Source organism: Notolepis coatsorum, assembly GCF_963971535.1.
Source record: "Notolepis coatsorum genome assembly, chromosome: 14".
Classification (NCBI taxonomy): domain Eukaryota; kingdom Metazoa; phylum Chordata; class Actinopteri; order Aulopiformes; family Paralepididae; genus Notolepis; species Notolepis coatsorum.
Genome location: NC_140178.1, coordinates 92,301,857 through 92,322,271, shown reverse-complemented (window position 1 = coordinate 92,322,271; position 20,415 = coordinate 92,301,857). Strand labels below are relative to the sequence as shown.

At 41.9% G+C, this 20,415-nt stretch overlaps 1 protein-coding gene across 8 annotated transcripts in view; it reads left to right on the top strand.

Moving 5' to 3' along the window:
• Positions 1-20,415, top strand: part of ilf3b (interleukin enhancer binding factor 3b) — a 55,813-nt gene that overhangs the window by 21,053 nt on the left and 14,345 nt on the right. For 6 of the 8 annotated variants that reach the window (XM_084328476.1, XM_084328478.1, XM_084328479.1 and 3 more), the window contains exons 4-10: positions 1,943-2,117; positions 3,479-3,629; positions 5,561-5,652; positions 7,588-7,683; positions 8,679-8,805; positions 10,241-10,338; positions 13,003-13,114. In XM_084328476.1, the coding sequence (XP_084184602.1) occupies positions 1,943-2,117; positions 3,479-3,629; positions 5,561-5,652; positions 7,588-7,683; positions 8,679-8,805; positions 10,241-10,338; positions 13,003-13,114 (851 nt within the window). The remainder of the gene's footprint in view (positions 1-1,942; positions 2,118-3,478; positions 3,630-5,560; positions 5,653-7,587; positions 7,684-8,678; positions 8,806-10,240; positions 10,339-13,002; positions 13,115-20,415) is intronic. The other 2 variants (XM_084328481.1, XM_084328477.1) reach the window with 1 other exon arrangement.

Genomic DNA, 20,415 nt, shown 5'->3' with positions numbered 1-20,415 from the left:
CTACACCTTTTATTAATCCTCTATGGATCTAGAACTTGATGAAGATCCACATAGGATGGAAACATCATCTAATACAGGGTGCGGTCTTAACCTCTTAAGCCTGAGCGGGCGAGATTGACATTGCGCCATAAATCCATCGCTACAGTATGTATGAATTAATGTTGCGTTTTATTTTTCAAATGTAGCCAAGAGTAAGACCCTAACCCTGTCAAAACAGCAGTCAAAGTATATTTTCAGCACTACGTTTGTTTACCAATGATTTTAAGTGTTATTAGTAGGGCTGACCCCTATTAGTCGACTAATCGGCCTAAAGGAGCCGTAGTCGACTGCCAACCCAATATATCTTTTTGTATCATTCTTTCCAAAAGAAAAGAGGCCTAGAAGTGTGGCTAATGCTAATGGCACGCATACCAGAGGCTAACTGCCTAAGAAAACAGGCACAGAGGCACTGAAAGAGGATTTCACCCATCTAATGAACACACTAGACTAGACGAATATCAAGATGTATACATCAGTGGACCAATTGCATGCTTTTGCAGAGGACAAGAAGCCTTCAGTCGACTCCTTCAGACATTAAGCACCCCCCACAGCCTAAATGGAATGATAAAAAAATAAACGAATAGTCGACTAACGGCAAATTGGCCAATCATAGTCGACTATCCAAATCCTTAGTCGGGGACAGCCCTAGTTATTAGTGAAATAGGAGTTTATAGAAATCTCAGCGCATCGAGTCAGAAAAAGGCGCTTATTGACGCAACCTAACTTGAGTGTAGTCTTTTGAGAAAAGAGATCCAGGGCTTTTGAATTTCAAAAAAATTATCTTCCCAACTCACGCCAGCCCCTGTCAATCATCTGACTTGTAGCGTGAAGATTTCTTTATCTTTTTCGGGATCATATCTCACGGCTGGAACAAACCTGAACGTTATTGCCATAAAATAGAATGCACTTACACAAAAATATAGAATATATATATATATTTTTTATATATATTCAAATTTTATTTTCCCATTCGAATCCCATGCCCATCGAACAAAGCTTCGAAGTATTTAAGACAGCCCTAGAACTAGGTGAAAGTTGACGAGCGAAAACCAGAAGTGATTCAGACTTCGAATGAATGGCCGTGGATGAGGAAATGGAATTCTGGAGAGCTTTTTTTTTATTTATTTTTATTTTACATGGTTTACCCGGATCTCTCTCAAAGAGCCATTTCTGAATGGATTACAAAATAGAAGAAGATAGAAAAAATTGCAATGAGCAAAGAGATTGGCCCTAGAAAACGCCAGAAATTGTCAAATTTCAAGCTGAAAGAAAAGGAAAACTGTAGTGTTGTAAAATAGCCAACAATCATTAGCATTTAAATCTATAATGTTAATGTATAATGTTAGGATTTTTTTTTTTTTTTTTTTTTTGGCACTACCCATCTTTGTGAAAGTGGCTTCTCAGCTCTGGTCCAGCCAGCTGAAGACTTCTTAGCTTAACATAACAGACCGACAGTAAGTTTGGGGGAACTAATGGGATAACTGGGGATGTTGTTTGGTCCTGAGCAAGTCTCAAAGCAACTCTGAGGTCATGCTCAATGTCCAATCTGTTCCTCTGCTCTGTCTTCAGCTGGACCAGAGCTGAGAAGCCACTTTCACAAAGATAGGTAGTGCAAAATAAAGAAAATAACCATAGTAATTAAAATTCTGCAAATTCTGATAAGGAGGAGACTGTTCTTATTTTCTCTTTTTTTCTATATTTACTATTGCAAAACTCTACTCTTTAGAGCAAAAGTTTATCGATGTAACAACGGGTAGATTACTAAAATAATTGATAGCTGCAGCCCTAATGACGAGGTCCTACCGAACCCACCATTAGCTCTGCATCTATGACACTGTGTTCATGTCCTTGTTCATCTTCTTCATGTGTTCCGGCTGACTCGTCCTCCTGTGTGTATCCACAGCGAGCACAAGGACCTGCCCAGTCGATCCCTGCGTGGGGTGATGAGGGTGGGTCTCGTGGCCAAGGGTCTGTTGCTGAAGGGTGATCTGGACCTGGAGCTGGTGTTGCTCTGCAAGGACAAACCCACCCTCACCCTCCTGAAGAATGTGTCTGACAACCTGGCCGTGCAGCTCAAGGTAGGTGCCGCCGCGACCTAGTCTCACGTCAGAGCTGCTCAGACTGGGGCCCGTGGGACAACTTGTGCCCTCCACAACGTTATTTTAGTCTCTTCCGGAGAATTGTTATTTTTTTTTTTTTAACCAAGCAGCTTGTTTTTAACACATTGCCCCCCGGGGGTTATGCCCATCTCATGCCCCTCTGCCAGCGCTGTAAGCCTATGGAGATGTTTACCTTCTTTGCAGGGCTATAACTTTTTAAATTGTATTGCTATATTGACATTACTATGGCCCATTCAACATCGATTATCTATCGTTCAGGATGTGGGAACGTTATACTTTTTTATTCATACATTGTTGTGTTAATACCTTCTAGAATATGAGTATGTTTTTAATCTTTTCTGCTGTAATTCCAAAAACGCTAGTTATAGGCCCAAACGCATTATATAGATTATCGATTGCCGTTTCCCCCCCATACACGCTACACCAAAGAAACTCAAATGTATATGATCGGTATACATTATGCCTCATCATGCGCGGAGGAAAGGGGGGGGGGGGGGTCGTTTATAATTCCCAGATCATCAGTAACTGCTTTATGTAGGTTGGGTGGATATATTGATTACCGGTAGATGGTTTGCAAACAAGGAAATGCACAATCGGGTTGAAAATAACGTTATATTCCTCTTATCGTGGGCCAATGAGACTGGCGGTGAAAGATCCTAATTATACGACGCCGATTGCCTAGGTGTATTTCCGGTTTGTATGGCGCTATAAACGCAGAAATCATATTGATTATTAAGTTTAGAAAGCGATCCATTATGTACATAGTGTCTGTCGGGAGTCCCGTAACGAGATGTGGCTGCCGGATGATTTTCATCGATGCACTGATGGCACATCCTGTTTGCGAGTGTAACTTGCCCGACCATCCACCAGGCGGCGGTATTGAGCCGTCGTTGCAGTCACATCTAAGGTCCAGCTGCAGGACCGGGGGTGGGTATATGAATTATGAATGCCATGGCGAAAAAATTTAATATTGATCTCAAAAACGCTGTGCAGCGATCCTGGCAGACAACGCATGGCGGCCAATAATGCTGGACAGCGTTTTTGGCGCTGGATGTGTTAAGCACCTGGGTCAGGTTTTTGGATATTCTATTTGGTCTAATTTGATGTCATTTGACTATTTGAATATTTTGGAATGATTCTTAGAACACGGAACTCTTGCCAACGATTAACAAATCGCCCAAAGTACAAAATACCCTTTGTATTTATCTTTAGCTTGCCAGACAATTCTGGCTATCGGAAGACATGTCCTGTTATTTTGACAGGACAGCCACAATAAGATGGTCACCTTACTTCTTAATGCTTTACTTCCCTCCACACAGACCATCACGGAAGACCAGTACGTGGTCACGCAGCTCATCAGTGAGGCCAGCATCGTCATCAAGAGCTCCAAGGAGCCTCCGCTCAGCCTCACCATACACATGACCTCACCACTGGTCCGCGAAGAGGCAGAGAAGGCAGCTGCCGGTGGTGGTAAGCTCCTTCATAAAGGCCCCAGTGTTCCCGCTCCTAAGCAGGGAGACCCAGCAGGCAGGCAACCAGGCTAGACAGATATTGTTTATTGGGCCTTCAATGGAGCTAGGGGATTATGAATGAACTGTCGTATAATTGCTATGCTTATAGCTCTTTTAACACAACTCTCTCGTAGTTCCATGTAATGTGATTGTGCATTTTTTGATTGCCCAATATACAGTAAAGGACGGGTAGTTTACTGATTGTCTGGTGAAGACATGGCTTTCTCTTCCCCCTTTTTAATGGAGTCAAGGCATCAACTATATGAAGGCTTACTGAGAATTTAACAAACAAACAAACCAAAAAAAAAAGACAGACCACTTTGTTTGCATGTGTTTTTATATTGATGGAACGGTTTGCATTGCAGCAAAAATGAGTAGCAAAAATCCAAAAAAAAAGAGTGGTGATACAGTCTGGTCGCTAGACCCAGCAGTGGGCTGTTGACTGTGATGGTCCTGGCCAGGGAAGGCCTGGGGTTATAGATAAGGCAGAGGGCATCTTTGACTCTGCATGGCTGAATGTCATGTTCGCCCAGTCACAGCCAAAATCAGGAAGGGGTGGGTGAGTAAAGGTTTTGTAAAATATATATATATATTTAGTTTGGTCTTTTCAGAAATTGACATTTAAGGTAGATTTTTTTTTAAGTGAATAATTCTTCTACCATAATACTTCTACTATGAGAGTGTAAGAGTTATGTCACAGGTGGCCTATATTCAGGTTGGAACGCTCTAGACAAGAGATTACAGTAATCCGCTTTCCAGGTGTTTGACCCTTGACTCATCTATAACTCCGTGCCGACAACGCAGCCCATTTTGGGCCGTAGGAAGCCGCCAGTTTTGCTGCAGTGTGGACTAGTTTGAATACCCCCTTTTTGTGCATCTGATAACTGCTGCCTGTGGTTCCAATTCTGATTCTCTCTGTCAAGCCTTCTAGTTTTGTCAATTTTTAGGGACGCTGGACCTTTGACCAATTGGCCGCTCTCTGTCTCGGAAGGGGCTAAGTGCAGTGGACCCAGTAATGCGGGCGAAGGGGAGGGGCTCTACCTCCCGTTTGTGACGCCTAAGAAAAGCGCTCAGGCCTCCCTTTTTTCTTTCTTTCTTTTTTTTCTTCTCAGTGCTGGAACTGAGGCACACATTTGACTTTTAAAGAACCAGTACAATGATGTTACTTCAGTCGTAAAAAGAACGCTTATTGAGGAATGTTTGTCATTTCTTTCAGCTCCGCTTTTTTGTGTGCCCTAACATGGGCTAACCTCTGCTAGCAGGTGATGAATAAATGGTTGGTTCCTGACTGTGGATGTTTTTGAACCACTAGATTTGTACTAAATTATAGCAAACTAGTTTCATTACTAGCTAGCTGATATCCTTTTCAACTACCAACAACTGACCCGATGGGTCAATCAGGGTCACCTGAGTAGATTATGCAATGTTTTTCAGGGAAGCAGATCGGATATCTGAAATGGTTTGATTTCAGGGGGATAGTGATCGGTGGGCTTTAGTAATAATTTTCACATTATAAACATTTAATAAAAAAAATTCATTGTACTGAATCTTTAACATTGAATCAATATGGAGAGGCAACCTCCCTTTTGATAGTCATTTAATAACCATGCATACACTTAACTTTCTTTTTAATTATTGTTGTACTTGACTTTTTTTATACATAATATTAAACACCCATGTTTTTAAACATACACCCTCTACTGTGGGTCTTAAGTCCATGTTGACTGGGAGGTTTGAGAGCGTCTGGCGGGCTCTCCGGTGGAGGCGTCCCCCTCCCCTCCCCCCTCCAGCCTGTGGTTTGGGAAAGGCTGCCTGTGTTCCCCCCTGGCCGGCTGACAGAACCCCCCTTGGTCAAACTGTACCTTGTCTTCTTATTCCACCCGCCAATAGAAACGCTTTCAGTCAGCGATCCCCCGGACGTTCTGGACAGGCAGAATTGCCTAACTGCCTTGGCGTCACTCCGCCACGCCAAGTGGTTCCAGGTTTGCATCTTGTCTTTATTTGTCTCTAAAAGCAAAAAAAAATTAAAACGTAGATCTTCAGTTTATTTTTATGCTATTTTAATGTTCTTTTTATTTCTGCCTTCTATGTGTTTTTATATATATTTTTTTTATAAATGTATTACCAGTAGTAATTAGGGGTGGGAATCACCAGTTTCATCACGATACAATACGATATTGATTCTTTGGACAAAGATACGATATTTGCCGATATCAGTCTGCCACGATACGATTCAGGTGCCTGTGATCGATATGAGACAATATCATATGCCCATTTAACACAATCAGTAACATTTATATCAACTCAAAAAAGGAAACTAAAATATCATTTGACATTTACATTTTTTAGCTCTTCTAGACATTTAAATGATTAATGAAAATACATTCCCTGAGATCCATAGATGTCCCTAGATACCAAGAACATGCAAATGGCACTTGTAGAAGTTGAGCAATCTTCCATTTACTTAGGTATGTATTTTTAGGTGAATTTTCTGAAAATATGGCTATGGCATAAGAGTTTATAGATGTGCCCATGTGCGTTAATTTAGGTTTTTTACGGCAACATAAGCATACAGGAATGGCGAGGATACAAGGCATGTTAGATTCATTGGACCCGTTGCGTGCTGCTGCTACTGCCAGATGGTTTGTTTTCACATCGCGCAAATCCAGCTGCCGGAGCTGCACTTGGGGCGTAAACGAGACCACGGGATTTTCAAAATAAGAGTATCTATATGAACCAATCTTTTTACGTTGCATCGATCCTATTGGATCATTAATAATTAGATTGATGTGGATTTTCAAAATAAGTATCTATATGAACCAATCTTTTTATGTTGCATCGATCCTATTGGATCATTGATAATTAGATTGATGTATCGATCTGGATCGATGTATCGTCCCACCCCTAGTAGTAATACTGAATGATCCATTAGTCATTACATCGTTGTAGAGTGGCTTTGCTCACTAAAAGGGTCCAAGCGCAGCTTAAAGAAGTTCACTGCTTTCTAGTCTGTCCGTCCCCCAAGATCAATTCACATTAACCGCTGCTTGATTCAAATTAACCCAAGTTACAAGTTGTGGAACTAATATCCAGTCGGGTGCAATATTTCTAGAATGTCAATCTTGGTGTGAGTGCCAATTTGTCTTTTATGTTGTGTAACACAAGCTACTCGTAGAGCACCTTTTCTTTTTTTTCCAATATCATCCTGTTGTGTGGAAGGGACAAATTCTTCTTCTTTTTGATAGTAGACTTGTGTTGATAATTGGTGGTCATAGCATTGTTGTCTGTCATCTTTTTGATCTTTATCTCCACCGTTCGGTGCTCCGCCCCTGCAGCTTGTCCCTGTAGAGTGTGGTCGCTCTCCTCTCTCTCTCTCTGGCTGTGTCTGCTTTCTGTGTGCTGCGTACAAACAAAGGAATATTGCACCTTGCTCACTATTCTCGACCGTCAGCGATCCCTGGCGGTGATTCTCCACAAAGATAACCTGTTGTGAAACATCACTGCATATCAATTTCAAGGAGATTACAATGACTTGGGATTTCTCATTGTTATTATTTTCTTCTACAATCTCCTGTGATCTAAATTATTAAGCACACTTTCCACAAAGAACAGAAGATAACCCCTACCCTGACCTGATCAGGCTGACCTTTTTTAAAACCCATACGTGTGAATGTTTGTCAAATGATCATAAGTAGACTATTCCCAACAGAAAGATCAAAACTGTGGTCTTAACCCCCCGCCCCCTGTACAACATTCCGATTTTCATTTCAACCATAATGACAAAGCTAAGCCATTAAGTCTGCATTTGCTTCCTTTTTAGATTCTCAACGTGTAGCTTTGTGTCTGTGCATCGCGGTGCCTTCCTCTTTGACTGAGGTTCCTTGTCCTCCCGCCCCCCTCCCTGCTTGTGTTTCCAGGCCAGGGCCAACGGGCTTCGCTCCTGCGTCATCGTCATCCGCATCCTGAGGGACCTGTGCTCCCGTGTCCCCACATGGGCCCCACTGCGTGGCTGGGTGAGTCAGTCTCCCGGCTGTCGCTGAATGTCCTCCTTCAACCCTCCAGCTCTCCCTCCCACTGACATCTCCTCCTCCCATGTGGCGTCCGGTCGCTTTCACCCATTCAGTGGAACCCCATTTCAATGTTTACAAAAGAAAAAGAGATGACACCATTATTTTGTATTTATTTCAACCCGAGACTTGTTGGTCTTGGCTAATTTTCTGTGAAGAACATCTAAAAGCACACATTTACATGAGTGCACACTGTGTGTGTGTGTCCCCCCCCCTACACATTTATATAACTTTTCTCTCTTGTGTGAAAACCAGTACAAATGAAACAAAGGTTCACTGTGTACCTCCTTCACTGTCTGCCTCCACATTGTTTCAGTTATATTTTTCAAGATCAACGTGATTTATTCCATTCATGTCTTGATTATAATTTTGTTTTACATGCATCACATTTTATCACAAAAAACAAATGGCACTTTTATTGGTAAATGATCTAGCAGAGGTAAATGGGAAACATTAACCATTATGCTGTCTATATTGCTTGTAATTGAGATTGAGAGGGTAACATAACTTATAATACATATTTTTACATAAATTATTATGGCTTTATTGTTTTAAAATCCCAATGTTGTGGGTCCACCAGACCTGTGAACATTGGGTGAGTAACAAAAACCCCACCAAGGTTGAAACGAGCCACCGCTGTCCCCATCAACCCCTCTCTGTTAGTCAAACTACCTGTAACCTCCCCTCCCTCGGATCTCCTCTGTGTCTGATCTGGATTAAAGGAACACGCCAACCTTTTGGGAAATTAGTTTATTTGCCATCTAACCTGGAGTTAGACAAGCAGATGCATACCCCTTTCTTCCCTGTGCATGCATTAGGCTTAGGGAACAGCCGCACCGTTAGCCTAGATGGCAAATAAGCAACATTTCCCAAAGTTGCTGTGTTCCTTTTAAACATAGCATCCCTTTGAACAAAATCTCTCCTCCTCTGCGCCTCCGTAGCCGCTGGAGCTGATCTGTGAGAAGGCCATCGGCACAGGGAACCGGCCCATGGGGGCAGGAGAAGCCCTGCGGAGAGTTCTGGAATGTCTGGCTTCTGGGATCCTCATGACAGGTATTGACCTGGCAGGTGTGTCTTGGGGGGGCTTCCTACATCTTGGATATGTTCTGTAATTTTTGGTCTGAAGTTGCAATGGCAAATTTTTCTATATATGACATTTGACATACCGAAACCTTGCACTTACACTAAACGTGTTTCATCTGTTTATTTTTTATCTAACTATAGAGTATAATTTGAAAATGTTAACTGATAGTTTCGAGGAAGAACGGCTTTGCTTTGAAGGCTTTATTTATTTGTATTATTATTCTGACGGAAATGTAACCAGGCTTATCTGGCTTATTATCTTGAGCTCATTGGGAAGAGAATAATCTTTCCAGTAATGAATAAATGTGTTTTCAGGTCAGTGTGGCTGAAAATGAGAAACTAATGCTATTTCCTCTCAGTGCAATGACTGTATATATACATTATGCTTTTAATATTTAGTATACGATTTGTTACAATAAATGTTAACCTAAATGAATAGACTTGTCTTACTCAATCAGATGTTGAGCTGTTTTACCCAATAGCATAAAACTGCAGCAGCCCCATACATAGGAGGGGCCTGTACTGTGCGTTGGGGGCCTGTACTCTGCGGTGCACTACTGCGCATGCGAGAAACAAAGTAAAGTAATTCTAACCTAGTCTAAGGGTTAAATTTAGGCCCTCATCCAGAAGAGGTTAAGCTTAGAGTAACAGTCAGGGCTGGTAATCCAATTGATATTCAGTTTAAGATAAAAATATTTTGGGGGGGGAGCTCCAGTAGCTCACCACGTACCGCGAGTGCTATTTCAGCGCCGTGGACAACCGCGCTCGCGCGGATCTGGGGCTGAGCGCGTTCGAATCCCGGACGGCAGCCGTGCCTTTCCCAGAGTGTCTTCCCCCCCCATCTGAACCCTTTCAGCCTGCTTCTGTCGGTCGAACTTGACCAAGTATGAGTGCGATGAAAAAGCGATAAACGCTAAAAAGAACCAGCTGACTGGTCAAAGTTTAAAAAAATATATATTTTGGGACATTAGGTCCTATTTTCCATATTATGTTACTTTATGTTCTGTATGTTACTTTATGTTTCTAGTGTCCTATATTATATGCTACTTTGTTTCTCGCATGCGCAGTAGTGCACCGCACAGTACAGGCCCCTCCTATGTATGGGGCTGCGGCACTGCAGATATACCCTACTCGTTTTACCTTGACTAATCAGATGACCAGGTGTGATCTCAGGCAATTAGATTAATTGTGACACCTGTGATTCTAGCTGCACTGTTCGCACCCTGAGGATGGTCTGTATTTGCCACAATGCATTGACTTGTTTTTAGTATTTGATATTCATTAGCCACCAGAAGGGTTTAAACTTAAAAGGTGTACATTATAATCTTTGGAGAGTCAATCGAAGGGAGACAAGTGATTGACGAGACGTGTCGTGAGAATACTATGAATACCTGATTGTTGTTGTTGTCTGTGTTTGTAGATGGTGCTGGAATCTGTGATCCATGTGAGAAGGATCTCACCGATGCTATTGGTCACCTGGACCGCCAGCAGAGAGAAGACATTACACAGAGCGCACAGGTGAATGAGTGTTTGTGTGTCAGGCTTGGGATCAAATCAAAACTTTAAACATCACTGTTTATTTTAGGGCTGACCTCGACTAGTCACATAGTCGACTAATCGATCGAAAGGTGCCGTAGTTGACTGCCAACCTCTTAGTCGAATGCAAAGAAAAAAACAAATCAAGAAAAAAATAAGCAAAATTATCTGTGGAATAAGATAATTCAAGATAATTCTACGCAATATTTGACTTATTGTACCAAATACAAGATATTTTCACTTGATAAGATTTCTTTTTTTGCAGTGTACAAATATGCAGCTACCTGGGCCTCCAGGGCACTTCTAGTGTCAGCGGACACACCAAAAACATCCTAGCAAATACACACGCACATGACTCCATGAACATAACCTATCTCGAACAATTCTACGGTAGTTTTAAGTTATTTCTCCGGCAGTGTGCGCTAATATGGATTCCGGCGGCATGTGCGCACGCACAAATATGGATTCCGGCAGAGTGTGCGCAGCACAGCACCGCTGTTGAATTTTTTTTCGGGGGAAACACTGAACTGCCTAAGAAAACGGGCACAGAGGCACTGAAAGAGGATTTCACCCGTCTTAATTGAACACACAGTGACTAGCAAAATATCAAGAGGACAAGAGGCCTTCAGTCGACTCCTTCAGACATTAAGCACCCCCCACAGCCCAAATGGAATGATACAAAAATATATATATATATATAATTAGTAATAATAATATCTTAAATTTATATAGCGCCTATCAGGAGACCCAAGGCGCTTAACAGCTAAGGGAGGGGGACAGGGAACAACGTAACAACAAAATATTAATCAAAAGGAAAGAAAAAAGGGGAAATCGGGCAGTAATTTACAAATTTGGTGAAAAGGTGGGTTTTGAGTTGCGATTTGAAAGAGTGCAGGGATGTAGCACTACGGATGTTTGGAGGGAGTGAGTTCCAGAGCGTGGGTGCGGCCACAGAGAAGGCTCTGGGACCAACAGTCCGCATGTTGGTGGTGGGGATGGAGAGGAGACCGGAGTCAGAGGACCGCAGCCTCCGGGGCGGGATGTAGGGATGGAGGAGGTCCGCTAGGTACCGGGGGCAAGTGAGTGAAGGGCCCTGTAGGTGATGAGGAGGATCTTGAAATTGATGCGCGACTTGACTGGAAGCCAGTGGAGGTGGATGAGGGTGGGGGTGATGTGGTGCCAGGACTTGGTGCGGGTGAGAAACCTGGCAGCAGAATTTTGCACATATTGTAGCCTGTTCAGGGCATTACTGGATAGCCCTATGAGGACAGAGTTTGCGTAGTCAAGACGGGAGGTGACCAAAGCGTGGATGAGTCTCTGCTATGGAGTCAGGGAGAGATGGCCGGAGTCAGGAAATGTTCCTGAGATGGAAAAAAGCTGACTTGGTTATTGTTTTTATGTGGGAATGAAAGGAGAGGGTGGAGTCCAGTATGACGCCCAGGTTGCGAACTTCTGGGGAAGGGTGGATTAGGCAGCCGTCCACTTCAAGGAGGAGGTCTCCAACCTTCTGGAGCAGTGACTGCTTGGCCACAACCATGAGCTCAGTCTTCTTGCTATTTAGCTTCAGGAATAGTATTTTATATATTTTTTTCATTTGGCTGGGTAGTCAACTACCAGTTTATTTACTAATCTACCTGTCAATAGGTTATATAGTACATTTTCATGACAACATTTGTTTAGTTTAGAATTTTAAAGAAAGTTCAATAAAAAGTCAATTTATCCCCCTGGTGTGAGAGTTCACTCCCCAGCGTGTATGAAATGTCTTCTCTTCTCAGTCAGTCAGATAAATCACACGGACCCATAATGCAGGACTTTGTAGACTGGTGTGATGGCTGTTTTCTGGATTTAAATGTATCCAAAACCAAAGAAATTATTATCTCACAAACGCATAGAAGTCACCCCAACAAGCATCCACGGAGCCGAGGTGGAAATTGTCCAGAACTACAAATACTAAAGGAACTGTGTTTGATGACTAACTTAAATTTAGTGACAACACGGATGTTATAATAAAAAAGGCTCATCAGCATCTGTACTGTCTTCTCAAAAACTAAACTCCTTTTGGAGTAGACCAGAGAATTCTATTTTATTCTTTTTTTAGAGTATTTGAACCTTTTCATTTGTATGCTGGTTCACATCCCTCTGTCAAAGAGACAAGAACCTTAGCTAAAAAATTATCGGCAGAACACAAAGATCCCTAATGCAGTTTTACAATGCCCAAGTGCTCAAGAAAGCACACAAAATAATTGATGACCCCACACATGTCCTTCATGTGTGTTTTGACCTGCTGCCCTCAGGAAAGCCCTTTAGACAGCCTGCCTGCAAAACAAACGAGAAGGAAATTTGGGTTTGTACCAGAGGCCATTCGACTGGTGAATGGCCACAGTCAGTTTACAAATGTGCACCCTTTGACCCTTTGATTTTAATATTTGACGAAAGTGCACTTTTTATACCGACCAAATCTATTTATTTATCTATTGGACTGACGGATCAACAATGTAGGGATCCCATTCTGGCAGTGTCATGTCTTTTATACTTTGAAGTGTCATGTATGTCTCTTGTCCCTGTTTTGTCTTGAATGTATAGAAATGCAGCTGTTTGTGATAACATGCCTTAAATTGTCCCTTGAATTGTGATTTGTGTTCGCAGCATGCCTTAAGGCTGTCTGCCTTCGGACAGCTTCACAAAGTGCTTGGAATGGACCCCCTTCCCTCAAAGATGCCCAGAAAACCCAGGAGCGAGACCCCCATTGATTACACGGGTATGGCTCTACCTCAGATATTTGATCAGATCCACTCGCAATGGATAGGTTTGTTGTCGGAAGCGGTGCCTGTTGGCCGTGTGTTCCAAATGCTGGCAAAAGAAAGGTAGAATATATAGTAGTAGCGACACCAGCACTACTAAAACGAAACGAGTAAAAGACAAGTAGATTACAGCGACACTTGGAAACTAGACATGCTGAATTTAAACCGGAACCGCTAGCTTTCTTTCGGAATGAAAAGAAAATATTTTGGAGCAGAGAAAAAGGACTACATGCTTTGTTTATTTATTTTTTGGTCCACTTTTTCTCCCATTTTCTATATTTTTCTCCCATCCCAATTTCGTATCATCCAATTCAACCCTCCCCTGTCACGGACGCTGTTTCTTGCCTCCCACAAGCCGGCTGCAATGTGGACTAAGTCATACATAGCACAAGTCCCCTCCGGTACTTGAGGTAACAGCAGTCGCGTCTCCAGCATTTCGTGGCGAGTGCCTTGCCCACTACGCCACGTAGCCGCCCACATGCTTTGTTTATTATTATTATCTTGCCGACATCTTTGACCGACTCAATGCGTTGAATCTGGGACTAGCTACAAGGTCGGGACACAGACCTGTTTGGACTCGCAGCTCAAATGGAGAGCTGGATTAAGAAACTCAGTCTGTGGCACTCCAGGATAATCAGTGGAGATTTTGGGGTATTTAATCTGCTTAATGGCTTTTTGGAGGAACCGCATGTTCCAAAAAATGTGTTGAAGCCCATCATCTGTAGCCACATAGAAGGGCTCATTGAACAATTTCGGAACTATTTTCTATTTGACTATTTTACTGGATCAAAGATCTGTTCATTACGCAGACACAGACACTGTCTGAGTAGGAGGCGACCATTGATCTTTCGTGTGACGAGCTTCTGAAAGTTAAGTTCTGGATATCAGTCCGGAACGAGTATCCAGTGTTGTCTAATGCTGCGCTGAGAAAGCTTGTCCCCTTACATTAACATACCTATGTGAGGCCAGATTTATGACTGATCTCCGCCTCTTGCTTGGCACAACGCAGTCGCGTATCGTCAGGGCTGTACACTGCGACGAGGTTATCGCAAATTGCCCCTTAATTTGGCCCGTGCGAGTGGAAAATAATATTTGGGGGTAACCTTGCGAGTAGTGATTTCAACCCTTCATTCGCATTTCACTCCTAAATTAATCCATACAAATTGGATACAAAAAATAGTAAGACATTAGCCTACAACCAGGGCTGTACAGTGCGACATAATGTTGCGGTGCTATGAAAAATCTGTCTGCAATGAATGAACTTGCTGCGATAGCCTGTGTGAAAAAAATTTTTGCGTGTGAAGTGAATCTGGGCCATGCAACTTGGTAGTTGTAGTCAGGGGAGGAAACTAACTTTTTGGCTTACCAGCCAACTGGCGAGTATCTGATTTATTTTTTACCAGCCAAAAATAAATCGCTAATTGTGATAATTACTTCTTTGTATGTCTTCGTCTAAATAGATTTTCAATCATAGTAATAATCACACCGTGTCTCTACTCTTTAAAATATGTATTAGCATAAAACATTAACAGTGTCTCTACTCTTCACAATATTAGCATAAAACATATTAACATGAAAGAGGGATCTATTCAATCAAGTTAACTTTGAACCTCGGTTGTCAAGCCGCGTCAATGTTGTGTATGCATCTGGGTAGGCATCACAACGGTGTTCACTGTGCCTTTAAGACGGCATGGTAGTCTTACGACAGGGCTGTGAAATACCGTCAAGTGTTGTGGTATCGTCAGTTGGGTTGGTGTGCTGTTGTGTACTGGTTGAGCTAGCCCCTTTTGTGACTGCGATGTGCAAGCCAGGGGCTTTTGAGCATGAATAAAATGTCTAACCTTACGGCGTGTATCTCTTCGGCAACTGGCTTGTCCTTCCGCGTTGCTCTGATTGGCCAGCGATCTACCCTAGTTTCGGTATGAGCATGAGCCTAGATAATAATAATGTGCGCGCCCTCGCACACACGCAGGTTTTGCCTAGATGATGATAATAATAACGCGAGCCTAGATAATAACGCTGAAATGGGTATCGTAGAACATGACAACTGACAAACGCACGCAATTGGCACAAGTGTAAATTATGCATTAGTCACTCAGTTTTAACATCGACGCACTTAGCTCAATTCGTTCGTCAGCTGGCTGTGGACTAGTGTTGTCACGATACTGGAATTTCGACTTCGATACGATACCTTGAAAAGTATCGATACTTCGATACCATTTCGATACTAAAAATAAAATAATAATAATATATATATATATATATATATTTTTTTTTAAACAAATTTAGCTTTTGTTGCTGGTTGATTCTCCTCAGCTTCTCTCTGGTACTATAAGAGAAGATAAATATAACACTTTTAAAACCCTTTGTTTATCTTTAGATCACACATTTAAAAATAACTGTTCATCTCACTTCAATCATTTTAATTGCAGATGCAGAACATGGTATTTTCTCAAGCAGACAGATGTAAACACTGTAATCTGTGTTGCATGTACCTGACAAACTGAACTGTTTGTATTACAGTTGGTAACAGTTTCGATTTTTAGAGAGAGAATTACATTTTCAACAACATTGCTGCTATTTAAACATTTCATGGAAACGGGGTAACATTAACCTTATGTCGACTGTAGTATTGTATGACCTCGACATAACGTTTAGACGTTAACGTTACTCCGTTTCCATGCAGTAATTATAAAAGTGGCCAGCTAAGCTAACGGAGCTAACGGCTAGCAGTAGCTAACGTTAGCTGAAAGCTGTAACGTTACTAACAACGAATCAGCTGTTGATATTATGTGCCATCAGTAAACGTATCATGTATTAAACTAGAGTTAATGGTTTAATGCTTCAGTCACAGTGACGTTGAAAGAGCAGCTGTCACGAACCTCTTTCATTTCTTTATGGAGATCCGAGTTGGCACTGCTCTGTAACACCGCTTGCAAATAGCATTGGTGCATCTTTAGCTTGTCCTTCGTTGTTTACTTCAAACCCGAAGTACCTCCAAACAGCACTTCTGCTGTTTTCTTTATCCACAAGCACAAGTTGCGGAGGCTCTGCATTTGCCATCTTCAGCTAAAATGTTTGTTTACAAACTGAAGACGGCTCTGTGAGGGGGAGGGCTGGACTCGGAGCAGGCGGAGGGGCAAGCGTGCTCTGAACAGCGCGTCAACAACTTGCGGTAGAACACTCGGTATTTCGGGAAATGAGTATCGAAACCATTTTAAATATTCAGTATCGATATGTATTGATACTTCGATATTTTTGACACTACTGTGGACCCTATGGTCACAAGTTCAAATCACTCTTTGTTCAATTATATATATTTTTTTACGTTTAATTAACACTTTCAGCGCCACGCCTGGTTTTCTGTTTTACCGCTTGAATGCCACCATCGGCGCCAATGTTAACGTTAATATCGCCTAATCTATGTTTTAAATTATGGCTGTGTCTAATCTGCCCATCGCATTATCAAAGACTATTTGGCAGATTGTTTTTTTATCGCGTCGTTGCCGTTTCAGAGCAGTTAGAAAAGCCCCCGTTTTGATATAAAAAACAGCTCATTCTGGAGCATTCTATGAAAATCGTCTTTTAGTGGAATATTCCACAACGTTGATATTCGTCGGCCTTTTTATGAATCGTTTTCAAATAAACGCTAGATGATCAATATTATACGTGCACGCACGCACATTACGGCCGCGCACTGATAATCGCTCCGTTGATTTCCTCACGGACTTTTACAGTGAAACCGAAAAGACATTTCACAAAACAGCTTATAACTTCATCAAACTTACTCTGATTATCCTACCACTGATAACATAGAGTCCTTACCTGACATCAGATGGTATCCAACTGGTATATTCCAATTCCTGATCACCATTCGAAAAAATCGATACGTGTATGGATCCAACGCGATACAGTAGAACTCCATGATCCGCGGGGCTCTGAGGCTCCAGAATGAACTCTAGTAACCCCGGCTGGATCAGTGAACTGGAAAATGTGGAGTACCGGATTTTTTTCCCCATTCATTTTCATTGAGTCCATTCCAAAATCACTTATGTCATCTGGGAGACGACAGGGGGCGCTTTTTTCCACAGTGATCGCCGGTGCCCCTCGGCTATACTCGGGTAGGCTCGGGTGATGCAATAATTTTTCAGATCGCAAAAAAAAAAAAAAAAAATAATAATTCCGAGAAATCTCGTGAGTGGCATGCAACCACCTAAAAAAAAAAACAGAGAAATCTCGTGAGTGGCACTCAAAGTGTTAATTTATCATCTCTATATTAACGTAACTAGCTATTCATATCAATCGAAATAACGTTCATCTCTATATTAACGTAACTAAACACTCCCTCTAAACCATTATGAAATTATGGTCTAATAGACCCTCTAAACACTGTGATAGACCCTCTAAACACTGATAGACCCTCTAAACACTGATAGACCTTCTAAACACTGTGATGGACGGTGTTTAGAGGGTCTATCAGTGTTTAGAGGGTCTATCAATAAAATGAACAAAGAGCGATTTGAACTTGTGACCATAGGGTCCACAGCCAGCTGACGGAACGAGTTGAGCTAAGTGCGTCGATGTTCAAACTTGAGTGACTAATGCATAATTTACACTTTGTGCAAATTGCGTGCGTTTGTCTAATAATATTATGTCATGTTCTACGATACCCATTTCAGCGTGCGTGTGTGCGAGGGCTCACGCATTATTCTTATCTAGGCTCGCGCTATTATTATTATTATCTAGGCAAAACCTGCGTGTGTGCGAGGGCGCGCGCATTATTATTATTATTATCTAGGCTCATGCGCACACCGGCGTAGGGGCGAAACTAGCGTAGATCGCTGGCCAATCAGAGCAACGCGGAAGGACAAGCCAGTTGCCGAAAGGATACACGCAACCTTAAGTCATAGTCCGGTGCGTTTTTGGAAACATTATAGTCATAACGGATACACCTAGCTAACATGGGGCTGGCCGCTTTGAGCACACGCGCACACGGGGCTAACGTTAGCTAGCAAGCAGCTATAGCTAAAACGCTAACTAGAATCTAACCACTGTATTAGGGCTGACCTTCGAAGCTTTTTTTGGCAATCGAAGCTTCGGGGCCGAGCTTCGATTTTAATTCGAAGCTTCGATTCATTTTTTTTTTTTTTTATCTTATGTTGTGGGACTTGTACAGCACTTTGGTAAACTTTGTTGTTTTTAAATGTGCTCTATAAATAAAGTGGATTAATTAATTAAGTAGCCCCTTTCGTGACTGACACAGCCAACAAGGTTTCACTCGGCTGTGTGATTTAATTCAAGGTGGATCGCTGTTGTCATTTGAACAACTTCAGATTTCATGGGAACTACCAATCCCCCAAATCAATAATGTTTAAGATGAATGAAGTAAGATTTTGATTATTTGAAATATGGCCTGTGTAGACTAAACTATGCACAGAATTATGTCAGTCTACAAGGTCCGGATTCTACATGGTCCGGCAATGTAGACCTTGTAGACTCCACTAGAGACCAATTATCAGTGAATGTTCATGCATTTTTAAGAAAGGCTACTTCCACAAAAAAACAAAGAACTCACCAAAACATCTCGGTAGCACCTTATCTAAATGTTCTATTTCATATATGGAGATTCATATTTATTTATGTATTGCATGCATTTCTACATTTTATTTCCTATTTTGTTTATTCATCCCAGTATCTTTCTTTCTTATGTGTGGAATTCTACAAGGCATGTAGGTGTATGTGTTTGAGGATGATATCCTTCAAACAGGCAATAGTGATGATATAATTTGGGCAGTGCTGAGCTGGGTTACTTTCCTCCAGTGTATTTGTCCCCCGGCCCCACCCAATGGCCCCATGCACGCGCACACACACACACACACACACACACACACACACACACACACACACACACACACACACACACACACACACACACACACACACACACACACACACACACACACACACACACACACACACACACACACACACACACACACACACACACACACACACACACACACACAAATGGGGGAAAAAAATGAAAATGAAAAATGAAAAGCGAGAGACTAAACCTAACGCTCTTGTTGTTGTTAGCTTACATGCTAACGTGAATGGGATCGACCATAGCATTGCGGCTAGGCTAGCTACCATAGCAGTACAGCAGCTAGTTGAATGGATAAACGTTATTTCGATGGCACAAGCTTCAAACATAAACAAAAAAAATCGAAGTTAAAATTTTTTTTTTTTTTTTTTTTTACTTCGATTTTGTTTAAATGTTCGAAGCTTGTGCCATCGAACGAAGCTTCGAAGTATTTAAGACAGCCCTACACTGTATACAGTTACAATAGACTAACATTACACCTCTGTGATTTAAATGTGTCCTTAGTAGGGATGGGTACCTTCACATTTGAACCGGTACCTGTGAATCGATACCGGTACCCAACGGTACCTTTTTTCGGTACTTTAGTCTCAAGAAATTTTATTTACCTACCTCAGTCATAAAAAAGAAAATCCAAACTTCAAATAACTACAATTTCGACAGTTTTCGGCTTGTCATTGCTCCGACTGCTTTGTTGTTGAATCAAGTCAAATCCTAGGTAAGCATATATTGTGCGTGTGAACGTTGACATGAAAAGAAAAAAGTTAAAAAAAAAAAAAAAATCGGATTCTCACTTGATTCGATACTCGGTAGTACCGACGTGTTTCGGTTCGGTACCCATCCCTAGTCCTTAGTAACTTATACTCTAGGGTTGGATGCAGTTCCCCGTTGGTCTGTCTGTTTTCCATCTTCTGCTGTGATGGCTAGTACTGCGTGAACTTTTATTAAACATTCTATACGTTTCGTGGTTTGGCCAGTACCGTGGGAACTTTTATTAAACATTATATGTCCGTGGGTCTTGTGCAGTGCTCTCATGGCATTGTCAACTAAAGCGAGCACTCGGAAGACGCGCACCGTTTGACCGTGATTGCAGAATGTTTTTTTTGTTTTGTTCACTCGCCAGACTGGCGAGTGGTCTTCATGAATCACTCGCCAAACATAAAAAATACTCATTTGGCGAGTCAAATGGTCTAATTTCCTCCCCTGGTTGTAGTCTATCGTGCGATTAAATACCATGTCTGCGTAGAGTCCATACATCCAACACCAAATCCCATAATTCCTAGCGAACAATCGAAACTCAATGTTGCCTATTGCATCGCCAAAGAAGAACTTCCTTTCAATAAGTTTAAGCCGCTAATTTTGCTCTGCAAGAAGAAC